Source organism: Orcinus orca, chromosome 14 (genome assembly GCF_937001465.1).
Source record: "Orcinus orca chromosome 14, mOrcOrc1.1, whole genome shotgun sequence".
Taxonomy (NCBI): Eukaryota; Metazoa; Chordata; class Mammalia; order Artiodactyla; family Delphinidae; genus Orcinus; species Orcinus orca.
This window is the reverse complement of record NC_064572.1, coordinates 82,405,140-82,417,957: the sequence shown is the minus strand read 5'-3', so window position 1 is coordinate 82,417,957 and position 12,818 is coordinate 82,405,140. Positions and strand designations below refer to the sequence as shown.

General features: G+C 45.9%; 1 protein-coding gene across 6 annotated transcripts in view; it reads left to right on the top strand.

The window, feature by feature from the left end:
* CPXM2 (carboxypeptidase X, M14 family member 2) overlaps window positions 1-12,818 on the top strand; it is a 156,100-nt gene that overhangs the window by 52,244 nt on the left and 91,038 nt on the right. For all 6 annotated transcript variants that reach the window (XM_049696772.1, XM_033420813.2, XM_033420812.2 and 3 more), the window contains exon 4: window positions 477-616. In XM_049696772.1, coding sequence (XP_049552729.1) covers window positions 477-616 — 140 coding nt within the window. The remainder of the gene's footprint in view (window positions 1-476; window positions 617-12,818) is intronic.

Below are 12,818 nucleotides of genomic sequence, written 5' to 3'. Positions count from 1 at the left end.
AGGAGGACTTATCATATTGAAATATTTCCAGCTTGTTAATAATAAGCAACTCCTTTTTATGATTTAGAATAAGGAGTTCAGGGCACAATGACTATTTTTTTTTCCAATTCCTCATTCTCTTCTATTCCTCCCAACCCCCTTCCTCAAAATCTCATAAAAAATTTTGTCTTAATTTTCTTCTATTCTGGGTCTTTTTGAAGAACACCCCTCTCTTTTTTTTTCTTTTTTAATTGACGTATAGTTGATTTACAGTGTTGTGTTAGTTTCAGGTGTACAGCAAAGCTATTCAGATACACACACACACACACACACACACACACATGTATACATGTATATATGTATATTCTTCTTCAGATTCTTTTCCCTTATAGATTATTACAAGATATTGAGCATAGTCTCCTGTGCTATACAGTAGGTACTTGTTAGTTATCTATTTTATATATAGTAGTGAAGAGCACCCCTCTCTTTCTTTTCAGGCAGGTATTAATGAAAATGATTTTTACGACGGGGCGTGGTGCGCGGGAAGGAACGACCTCCATCAGTGGATTGAAGTGGATGCCAGACGTCTGACCAAGTTCACTGGTGTCATCACTCAAGGGAGGAACTCGCTCTGGCTGTAAGTGTGGCTGGACCTGTGCTTCCTAGACTCTGTGCCTTGAGTCTAAAGTTCTAGAGTTTAGACAGGGTCAGGGAAGTTGCAGAGAGGTATCTGGGGATAGGCAATAGAAAGGAGGAAAGTTGCAGTGAGGACAGGAGGCTGGCCTTGCTGTAGACATGCTGGGAAGGTGCATCTGTTGGATCAACACCTTCCCTGATACCGGAGCAGAGAGAAGGATCCATGGGTTAGGCTGAGGAGACAGAGGTGTTGTCAAACTCAGGCAGGATAGGCAGGTAGCTGCCGTCTTGGATCCGGGGCGAGCTACTGGTGCCCTGGTGGGCTGCAAACAGCCTAATGTAGGAACTCTGCACAAGCAGTGAGTGACAGGTAATGGTCTCCAGCCACTGTCCTGGGGTAGAAGGGATGAATCTTCCAGATTCTGGGAAGAAAGATGAACTCTAAGCAGGTTCCCAAATAAAGAACCACTGGAGGAGTAGTAGAATTGAAGGAGGAGTCCGTCTGGGGCCTGACAATGAGATGGAAGAGCCCATTGTTCAGAATTGAGCTTGGGATCAGGGCTGGGTCAGTAATAATAGTAGTCCCAAGAGAGGTGGGCTGTAGCTCCTTAAAACTCATCTCATGGTACGTGTATACACGGAATATTATTCAGCCTTAAGAAGGAAGGAAATTCTGACACACACTACGACATGCATGAACTTTGAGGACTATATGCTCAGTGCAATAAGCCACACACAAAAGGACAAACACTGTATGAATCCACTTCCATGAGGTTCCTAGAACAGTTAAAGTCATAGAGACAGAAGGGGGGATGAACGGTAGCTGCCAGGGTCTGGCGGAGGGGGATAGGGTGTTATTGTTTAATGGGCATGGAGTCGAGTTGGGGACGATGAAAATTTCTGGAGATGGCTGGTGGCGATGGTTATACAACAGTGTGAATGTACTTGATGCCTCAGAATTGCACACTTCCAAATGGTTAATTTTATGTTATGTGTATTTTACTACAATAAACAAAAAATATATATGTAAACAAAACAAAACCTTTCCACTTCAGCCCAGGGATGGTGGTGGAGACAGAGGCAGGACTATATCTGTGGGGTTGTCCTGTGGCTTAAGCTGTGTAGACAGCAAACATGCAGAGACTGGGCGTTAGGCAAGAATTAGGAGGGGCTGCAGGACCTTGGGTGCTTTCTTAATTTAAACAAGAAATTTTCAATTCCTCTAACATCTGTCTACACTGAGAAGCCAAGAGCACAAATGCCTTATATTTAGACATTAGGAAACTGACTGTGGACCTAGTCAGCAAAGAGCCCTCCTGTCCTGCCACCCCTCCCCCTGCCCTGACTATACTGCACACTCAAATCCCATGTCTGGGTCCCTTTCAGGTTTTACTGATTACCAGTTGGCAACCATGTAAAGTCTGTCTGTGTTGATTAGATTCATTTTAATGCCTGGAAAGATCAACGTTAATAAGTAAACCAGGGCTTCCCTGGTGGCGCAGTGGTTGAGAGTCCGCTTGCCGATGCGGGGGACACGGGTTCGTGCCCTGGTCCGGGAAGATCCCACATGCCGCGGAGCGGCTGGGCCCGTGAGCCATGGCCGCTGAGCCTGCGCGTCCGGAGCCTGTGCTCCGCCACGGGAGAGGCCGCAACAGGGAGAGGCCCGCGTACCGCAAAAAAACCCAAAAAAATAACAAACAAATAAGTAAAACCGGGATAAGAGGAGGGAACGTGGCATCAGTGCTCACGTTTAACTGCCCGTCATTGTCACCGTAAAGGGGACTTTCTTACAAAATGACAGTTGTCAGGCTGACTCATCATGTTTTCCTCTGAACCTTTTTTTATCGTAAAGACAATACTGTAACCTCCAACAACATTTAAAAACATTACCCGTGATTCCACTGTCCTTGAGCAAACATAATTTTTCTACAGATTTGTAATCATATTACATATGCAATTGTTATTTTTAATTTAAAAACATATCCATAACATTTTCATGCTGTTACTCAGAGTTCATAATGATCATTTTTAATAGCCTGTAATTTACTCAGCCATGCCTCTATCACCGTCTCAATTTTCTGCTATCACATACTTTACAGGAAAGCGTTTATATACTTTTTTCTTCCTTTGAATTACTTCCTTCAAATAAATTTCCAGAGCGGGGATAATTTGTATATTTTGACAACATTTGGTTATGTATTTATGCTACTCACATTTTATTCACTTTACTTTTCAGTAGCACTTATGTGTGTGTTCACATATAGCTGATTTTTGCTCTGTGGTGTGTCTTGCTGTAATCAGCGGCTTATTACCATAACAATTGTTTTCACTGTGTAGATTCTGAAAGGCAAGAATTTTAGAAGAAACAAAGTTGAATTGTTCAAGAAGAATAGAAACTTGGAAAGAAAGACTGATCTGAGGTCATCAGTAAGGATGAGAGCAGGGATTTTACCTTAATGCTTGTATATTAACCTGTCTACTCAGTATCATTAGAGAAGCAGTAGTTGGGTTATTACTGGATTAGAAAGAAAGAGCAGGGTAGGAGTACTGTTTACATTCTGTTTCAGCTGGAAACACAAGAGGGTTTGGGGTGAATAAGAAATTGCAGTAGAACAGTATCTTTCTTTGACTAAGCCTGGGACAGGAACATCTCAGAGGGAGGCAAGGGATAGAATTGCTTTTAAGAGTCAGTTTTTTTAATGTATAAATGTATTTCAGGTCAAGGACAATGAAATGAAATCTGATGAGTTTCAGTTGATCTTACCTCCTGGAATCAGACTCTGTACTAAGGAGTGAGGAGGAAACAGTCTCGGGTACATTTTGGTGTCTGAGCCCCTTGCCCCAGAGGCGCTGGAGGTACTGTGACCAGAAAGCTTGCCAACCACAGAAATCACCAAATATCAATAGTAAGGAAGACAGTAGCTGTCCTTCTTTCCCTCTCCAGGGCCTCTATCCTCGTGCTGTTCCCAGTACAGCCATCTACGGTACCACTTTTAATATTCCTATTCATTGGTTTCCATATTTCTCCCCGCTAGTCTGTGAGAACTTGATAGAGGCAATGCCTTGATAGTCTGTGTCTCTGGGACCTGGCCCAGTACCAGACATCTAATAGATGCTCAATCAGTGATTCTTTAATGAATGAATATTGTACGGAAGTAGCAGATTGGCAAAGAGTCATTCACACCAAATGGTAATGAGTTAATTAATTGTGAGTGTAAATGACTGAAAGCAGGCTTAAACTGTAAGGGGGAGAGGGGAGGGGACGTGGAAAGAGTAGACTGAGAAGCGATAAGGATGTTTAGAGGTGGAGGCACATAAAACAATGTGGCTTTGGAATAATGTCATGGCTGACTCTTGCTGGTTACGAGATTTCTCTTTGAACCTCAGTATGCTCTTCTGTAAAATGGGTTAACTACTGTCTAACTCATAAAGATGTGGTGAAAGTTAAATGGAATTATGTTATGATGTTTTAAAATTACCCAGCACGTAATAAGAGCTCAATAAATGGGACTTGCTTCCCTCTGCACCTAGAGCGAACAGTGGTTTTCAAGCTTTATTTTTAGCCACAGACCTTCCTTCATATAGAGTCTTTCCTGGAAACATTTAGAAAATACAGACAGATGAGGCTGCTTCCTGTGAATATGGTGGTGGGGAGAGCATTGCCTGCCTGGCCTCCCCTTGACCCCTCACAGGACCACCCCTGGAGGATGCATTATGAAAGTATCACTGTGTAACAAGGGAACTAAACAGCTTGAGGGTGCCTCTCTGCAAGTTACAATCCTGCCAGCACTCCAAGCGCGGATTGCTTCTTCTTGAATCCTGCAGGGTAACAGGCAGATGTAGAATTCAACCTTAGACAAGCGATGGCAGAGTTGGAATTAGAGTTTCATTTTTTCTAGTTAAATGGGCAGACATACCATAATCTCAGAGTGCTGCACTTTGTTTGGTGATGTTTTAGAAATGGAGGGGAAATGGGGGGATGGCTCTTGGGGGTTGGCCAAATGGATGTTGCTGTTTCTAAGTAGCATCTATCTGGTTGTTAGAAGACAGGAGCACTTTGGAGTTACAATATATATTTCAGAACACTATGAAAATATTTCATTTATAAAACTTCTGTGGTTGGTATTTTAAAATGAACAGCCATCATCTTATTTGTTCCCATCTGTTTATTGAGCACTCTGTATAAGAACTGGCCTGCCTGCAGGGAGCGCTCAGCCTGGAAGAATCCAGTATGTTGACAGGTCAGCTAGAATCGGCACCGTACACGTCGTGGGATGGGGGTGGGAGGTCTGTTATCAAACCTGTGAAAGGTGATACGGCAGGTCGCGACGCTTAGCCATGGTCCGGGATGAGTTCCTAACCAAGTTGATGAAAAACTTTATGATTCTCATTGTAATAATTTTCAAATAATTCATACTATTTGAAAGTAATAAAATATAATTATTTTCATGATATTGAATAATTTATATTTTTCACCAATATAAACAATCCTTCCCCACTACATTGCAATTTAGAGAAATGTTAATATACTAGTAAAAGCCAATCTTTTGTTTTCCTGATTTCAGGAAGTATATTAGATCTATGAGTGTTGCAGTTATAGCCAATGTGATGATTGAAAAGTTAATTATTCTGTCTGAAGTGGATAGATGCTTCTAATAACTTGGGCAAAATACAGGCAATTTAAAATAACCAAATGTTTTAAACTTTATTTAGTAAACGAGACAGTTCTCATCCTCTCTTGAGAGTCTGTACATGTGTCCTTAGGGAGAAACAGCAGTTTGATGGGTTTGTAAGGTGCGGGCTGGGGAAGGTTTGCCTGGCGGGCTGAAGTTTTTACAAGCAGTTTGGCTAATTAGAGCAAGATGAATGGCGTGTGCTGTGAGCCAGCCTCATGGCTGAGGAACACAAAGATGGTGGAAAAGACAGTCCCAGCCTGAAGAAGCTTGCCTTCTGTTTGTCGGTGCAAAGTCTTAGCCGAGATTCTTCGTGTGGGCTTCCCCTTTGAGAATTCTGATGGTGAAGCAAAGGAGGAGGTGGGGTACCCAAAGCAGACGAAGACAAGGTCGAGGAAAGGCCTGTTTGCTGCTCTGTTTCCTGGAGACAGCTGTATTCACAGGAGGGGCAGGTGGCCGATGGGGCAGGTCCCTAAGGGGCATGGGTGGCGCTGACACGGGTGCGGGGGTTCACCTGGAAGGAGCAGGGTCTCCTGGTTCCGAGATAGAAGAGTCAGGGCGCAAGTACTGAGATGGATTCAGAGCCTTCACACCAGAGGGTTTTCTATTCTTGGTGGCGTAGGAGGCAGGTCCTCTGCAGACGGTGAGTGAGGCAGGTTTAGGGGTTGGAAACTTAAGAAGGCCAGGGAGATTCCCTGTCCCTTTGTAGAAAGGACTGGGCTGGGCCCCCGAGCTCATGGAATAAAATCGTAATGGTCCCACTTGCCACCGTTGGCACTTTCTCCCCTGTGGGGGGCGGTGGAGAGTTGGTGGCAGTACAGCTGGAGGAGGTCCAGGGACAAGGGCATTGCGGGACCTGGTAGGACACGGCGTGTTAAGGGTGAAGGGTTGTGAGGTTGAGATCCAGGGCTGGTCAGGAAGGAGTCAAAGCTAGAGAGCTGATTCCCTAGAAGCTAAGGTCAAGTTCACAGAGCCCCTGAGGAAGAGGAAGCTTCAGAAAAGGTAGAAACTTGCAAGGGGAGGACACTGGCCACCTGGGGGCTGCACGGGGGGCCGTCCAGGTGATGACTGGATGTCAGGGCCGGAGAGGAGCAGGTGTCTGGGCATCTTGGGGTTGCAGGCTTCGCTGCTCAGTGCTGTCCCTGTAGGGAGAACCTCCAAGACGCGCTGGACCCTAGCTCAGGAGGGGGGATCAGGAGACAGCTGAAGAGATGGTGGGGTCTGTGTGAGAAGGAAAATGAAGAGCAGAGGCAAATCAGAAGCGCTGAGGATGTTGGTCCAGAGACAGGGATGGAGATGGAACCTCCCCAATACCTTCCTGGCCTGGGGCTCCACCCAGTGGCTGGACCTCTGGTTTCCACAGTGAGAAGTATCCACCCGGTCCATCCCTTTCTCGTCAACTCCATCTGGTTTTCCACTCCCTGGAGACTGATCCTTGGCAGTCTGGGCCCCAACCCCGCAGCAGCGTGCCAGGGCGCAGAGGAAAGGGGCGCCGGGCTGGGCCAGGAGTGTGGAGGACAGCCGGCAGCCCCTGGGAGCAGGGCTCAAAGGGAGGCTGCTGGTGCTTCATGAATCACCTACCCATCTTCTCAGGAGAGAGTGTGCGTGTGTTTTCAGCACGTGTCCTGCTGCGTCCCCCTGTTATTGGCAAAATGAAATGTTTGGCACCTGTGGAGGGCGGGGGAGACAGAAGTTTCCAAACTCCTTTCTGATCTCTTTGAAAACTGTCAGTTTTTGAACTGCTGAGTTTGGCTAAAATGGAGGGGTTTCAATGAAAACATCTCCAAGTTCAAGTAGAAGGCCAGGCGCACAGTCATTTCTTCACTTTGTGTTATGTGTCCACAATGCAGGCATAGTTACTTGAAATTGAATAAAGCTCTCCCTTGTGGCTGTATGGCTCATACTTGGTTTTTTGGGTACCAGTGACTAAGGAATAAGTTCTCAGAAGGTAAAATCTCTGGAAAGGAAGCAACGCTAGAACTCCTTCGTGGAGATAAAGCTTCCACCCGGCTTTATTCCAGGGTCCTTGTCCCCTGGCTCTGACTCCCCAGGAAACCCTCCGGAAGGTTGTTGGGTGCACTCACCCCTCTTCTCTTCTGTTCCCTCTCCAGCTTGGCTCACATAATGCTCCCATGCCTGCACCCACAGGGCCTGTGTGGACTGGCTGCCACTGCCTGTTTGACGTGCTTCCCTTTGCTCGTTCAGTCCTAGCCCAGGAGCCTTCTCTTTGTTCAGCAGATAAGCAAGCATGTTCCTGCCTCAGGGCCTTTGCATCTGCCATTTCCTCTGCCTGAAGGCGCAACCGTCCCTGCATTCAGAGGCGTTCTCTGACCAGCCTTCTGAAGCCCACTCTCTGTAGCTCTGTGTCCTCACCTGGCCCTGTTTGATTCCCTGGTTATTTGCTTGTACTTGCACTGGTGTCACCCCCAGGGAGCAGACAGGGCCTGGCTCTGGTTTGCCACTGAATCCTCAGTGTTAGATCAGTGCACTGCACGGGGAAGGTCACCATGATTGCCATCCCCAGCCCCTACTCCATCATTCAGAACCGCTCAGATCATGTCCTGATACTGTCCTCTCCTGAGGCTGCACGGCCCCCACCCCCATCCCAATGTCTGCCCACCATAGGGGGCTCTTTAGTGCATAACCACTGGGAGAAAAGAAGCCACATCCCGTGGGGACGCAGCTCTCGTATTCCTTTGGTGTCCCTCCTGTTCAGATGTCCAGGTCCTCACCTGGTATAGCCGAGCGGATCAGAGTTCAGATTCCAGAGTGAGGCTGGGATTCCAGACTCCCTGGTTGCATGGCCTTGGGTGTGTTTCTGAGCTTCTCTGTGCCTCTGTTCCTTCATCTGTAAGATGGAGATGATAATAGTGCCTGGATTGCTGTGGGGATTAAATGAGTTCATACACATCAGGCAGTTAAGAGAGTCCTTGGCATGTGGTGAGGACCCTACAAGTGTCTGTCATTCTGCCGTTTTCTTAAGATTCCTTCCCTTCTTTGGTGGAGGGCACTGCTCACGTGTTAACTCCCCCCTCCCCCATCCCTCTCTCCTCTCTCCAGCCAACGTTCTTGGAGCGCTCAGACCACGGTCTCTCCCCAACGGCCCTAGCTCCTTCTGCGTGGTCTTAGAGATGTTAAGAGATGTTAACTGGAGGCCTGCGTAGGTGGGTGGTCCGGGTGTTCTCCTCACTCTTCCAAGCCTCAGTTTCCTGGTTTGAGAGAAGAGCTTGTGTTGAGCGTTCAGTGAGACGCAGATGGAAAACGCTGACACCTTCTGGACCCAGAAGATGCTCAATGAACTGTGGTTGCAGTTACTTACGAAGTGGCTTCACCTCACCCCTCCCGTCTCCGAGCCCCCAAGCCCCCAGCCATCCAGAGTTGAACCTCCAGAGCCCCCAGTCGCCCACCAGGAAAGACTTCAGAACTGAATCAGTCACATTGCGGCGGCGAAGTAGAGCCTGACATTTTGTGCAAATCTTCCTGTGACACATCTGTATTTTGTTGCATACTTTTGGTCGGCAGGAAATTCCTTTAAATAAAACGCCTAGACTCGAGCTGCTGAGGTTCTGTGTTACCTCATGGGGTGTCTCAGTGACTCTGCCTGGAAGATCCCTTTCTTGTCCCCATTGTGTGGATGAGGAAACTGAGGCTTGGAGAGCTTGTGAAAATGCTTGTCCTTTCTGCTCCCTCCTTCTCCCACTACCACTCTCGGCTTTCACCAGGCCTCAAGCCCCGTGAGTGGGCTCGTTTGTACTTCATCTGAGCACTTTCTCAGGGACATTGCATGGCTGCCCCTGGGCTGACCTACCTGTCAGACACAGCAGGCACGATGCCTGGGGCCTTGTAACCTTTAGGGGCCCAGGAAAGTGTCGAACTTCTTTTATAATCTGGAGAAAGTAAATGAACTTTTAGGTCGAGGAAAATATATAACATTAATATATTCACTTTATACCAATGCAGTCATAAAATATGATTAAAAACAATTTTTTTTTAATGGAAGAAGGGGCCTCTTCTTCCTCCATGTTGAGGTCCTAGTCCCAAGGACCCGTGAATATGTTAGGTTTTGTAGCAAAGGGGACTCAAGATTGCAGATGGAATTAAAGTTGCTAATGAGCTGATCTTCAAACAGAAAGATGACCCCGGATTATCCGAGTGGGCCCGATGTATTCACAAGGGTCCTTGAAAGTGGAGGAGGGAGGAGAAGAGAGAACCAGAGAGCTGGCAGTGTGAGAAGAACCCTGCTGTTGCTGGCTTTGAAGATGGAGAAAGGGGCCATGAGCCGGGAATCTGGGCGCCTCCGGAAGCTGGGAAAGGCAGGGAAACAGATTCTTCCCTAGGGTTTCCAGAAGAAACACAGCCCTGCTGACACCTTGATTTCAGGACTTCTGACCTCCAGAATCATAAGCTAATAAATCTGTGCTGTTTAAACCACTCAGTTTGCAGTAATTTTATAGCAGCTATAGAAAGCTAAGAGAGGCAAAAGTACCCACAGCCCACAAAAGCCCTCACATGCCTTGGCTGCCCCCCTCCCCTCTCTGGTGCAAGCCCCCAGTGGAGACACCCAGCTTTGGACCGTCATGCTCCACGCACAATATAACTGAACAGAAGCAGGGCCAGTGCTCTCCTCTGCATTCCTTAGGATTCCCGTGAGCCATTTCTTTGGTTCCTTTCTTCCTGCTCTTTCAAGCGTCTCTTTTAGATTTGGAGGACGTTAAATACTTTTTTTTTTTTCTTTTAGTTCTCTGCAGTGGGGCTTCTTAACTAGGAACTGCCTCCCCCTTCACCCAGATTTATTGGACTTGGCCCCCAAAGTGGCATTTCCCCCCTCTTTCCCTGGTAGACAATTTGTACTGGAGGTAATGGAAAACAGACAATATTTCTAAGTTTGTAACATTCCCTCCTATGGTCTGAATTCTCAGATAGCCACGGTAACCAGTCCAAAGTGAAAAATCCAATAAATTGGTGGGTTGGTTTTCAGTGTCTAAGATTTGTCTGCGCCGAGAATGTGGCAGAACCATTTAACCGTGTGATTGTGGTTCCGGCAGACAGAGGTGGGAGAGAGGGAGAGAACCAGAGTCAGTATCACTTAACGTTCTTGAGTGTCAGGCATGGCCATGCTTATTGTAGGGCAAAGATAAACCTTTTTTCCCCAAAATGTTTCTAGAAGCCACAAAAGTTAGACTCTGCGGAGTAGTGGTCTTGCCCAGAGTTATCCCTCAGCCACAGCCAGGATTTGAGGCTGCTGAGTTCTGTCAAGGAGGTGAGGGACAGGAAGAAAAAGCTGCCAGCTTCCAACAGAAAATTGGCATAAAAACTAGGAGAGATTGTTGGACTCCTGTTTCGCTGACTGAAAAGGGATTTAATAGTGCTTTCCCAACTTGCATGAGAAAGTGGACGACACCCAGTGCTATTCAACAGAGGTTGTGGTTATTAGCGACCTTTTAGCAGATGAATGCTCGTTTGCTGCATCAGATGATATGTGCTGAGGCTGATGGTGGTTGTTTTTGAGGATTTGAGGAGATTCTATCTCTTGCGAGGTGGAGGGAGAGAAGAATCTGACTAGCAAGACTCATTGCCATGAAACTCCAGTGTGATAGACCCACAATGGGCACTGTCAGATCTTACCGTACATCCAGTCGAAATTAGTTCTTTGACTGTGGTTTGAGCTACTCATGCTTTTCCCAATTATTCTCTTTCTTATCACTTTACTTAGAGGACCTTTTGATGTACAAAAATTTTGAATTTTTATATGGTTACCCTAATCAGTCTCCTAAGGTTTATATCATGCTTAGAAGACCTTGTCCCTTCTGAAGGTATAAGTCATTTTCCCCATATTTTCTTCTAGTATTTTTATGATTTCAAATTTTACATTGACATTTTAAACCATATGGAATGTATTTTGATGTAAGGTATATGTAATAGATCAGACTCTTTTTACCCTCAAATGGCCATTAGGATGTCCCAACATTATTTATTTTCCATATTATCTCCAACTGCTGTGGTCTGAATGTTTGTGTCCTCCCAAAATTTACATGTTAAATTCTAATGCCTGATGTGATGGTATTTATAGGTGGAGCATTTGGGAGATGACTAGGTCGTGAGGGTGGAACCCTCATGGTTGGGATTAGTGCTCTTATGAGACACCCCACAATGCTCCCTAGCCCCTCCCACCATGTGAGGACACAACAAAAAGTCTGTGACCCAGAAGAGGGCCCTCATCCGACCATGCTGGCACCCTGATCTTGGGCTTCCAGCTTCCAGAACTGTGAGAAATAAATTTCTGTTGTTTATTACTACCTAGTTTGTGGTGTTTTGTTACAGCAGCCTAATCTAGGGACTAAGACACCAACTAAAGTGCCCCTAACAAGATACTCTAAATTCCTGTCTTCTATGGAGTTTACTTCTGGACTTTTCATTCCGTCTCACTGCTGTCTTTCTATGCCAGTACCAAACTGCTGTATAGTTATTACAGCATGTACTGTACTGTTTTACTATTTCTTAGATCTAGTTCTTCCTCCTTATTATTAATCTTTTCAGAATATTCCTGGCTATTCTTGCCATATTCTTTTTTCATATGAATTTTTCAAGAAGTCCAAATTAGCCCCCAAAAGAATTTCAGGTGATATGTTAGAGGGGAATGCCTTAGTTAAATTGCAGGAGGACTGGCGTCCCTAAGATCAGAGTGTCTTCCTCTATATAAGAACATGGGGTTGGCTTTTCCATTTGTTCAGCTATCCCTTTTAACTTTTTGTACTGTTTTTTGTTTTTAAAAAAATGGGGTTTTTTTTCCTCCGTAATTTTCTGTGTTAGTTGCATGCTTAGTTTTGTAAGAAAGGATTTTCCAGAGTGGCTGTGTTATTTTACATTCCCACAAGCAATGTGATCCAGTTGCTCTGCATCTTTTCTAGTACTTGGTCTTGTCATTATTTTTTATTTTAGCTGTTCTAATAGGTGTGTAGTGATGTCTCATCATGGTCTTTATCCGTATTTGTCTAATAGCTGATGATGCTGAACATCTTTTCATGTACCTATTTGCCATCTGTATGTCTTCTTTTTTTTATTTTTATTTTTTATAAATTTATTTATTTATGGCTGCCTTGGGTCTTCGTTGCTGCACGCGGGCTTCCTCTAGTTGCGGTGAGCGGGGGCTACTCTTCGTTGCACTGCGTGGGCTTCTCATTGCAATGGCTTCTCTTGCTGCGGAGCATGGGCTCTAGGCACGTGGGCTTCAGTAGTTGTGGCACACGGGCTCAGTAGTTGCAGCACGCAGGGCTCCGGAGCGCAGGCTCAGTAGTTGTGGCGCACGGGCTTCGTTGCTCCGTGGCATGTGGGATCTTCCCAGACCAGGGCTTGAACCCATGTCCCTGCATTGGCAGGCGGATTTTTAACCACTGCGCCACCAGGGAAGTCCCCTGTATGTCTTCTTTAGTGAAATGTCTCTTTGTGTCTTTTGTCTATGTTCTAATCGCCTTGTTTGTGTTTTTACTTTTGAGTGTTGAGAGTTCTTTATCAGTTCTAGATATGCCTTTT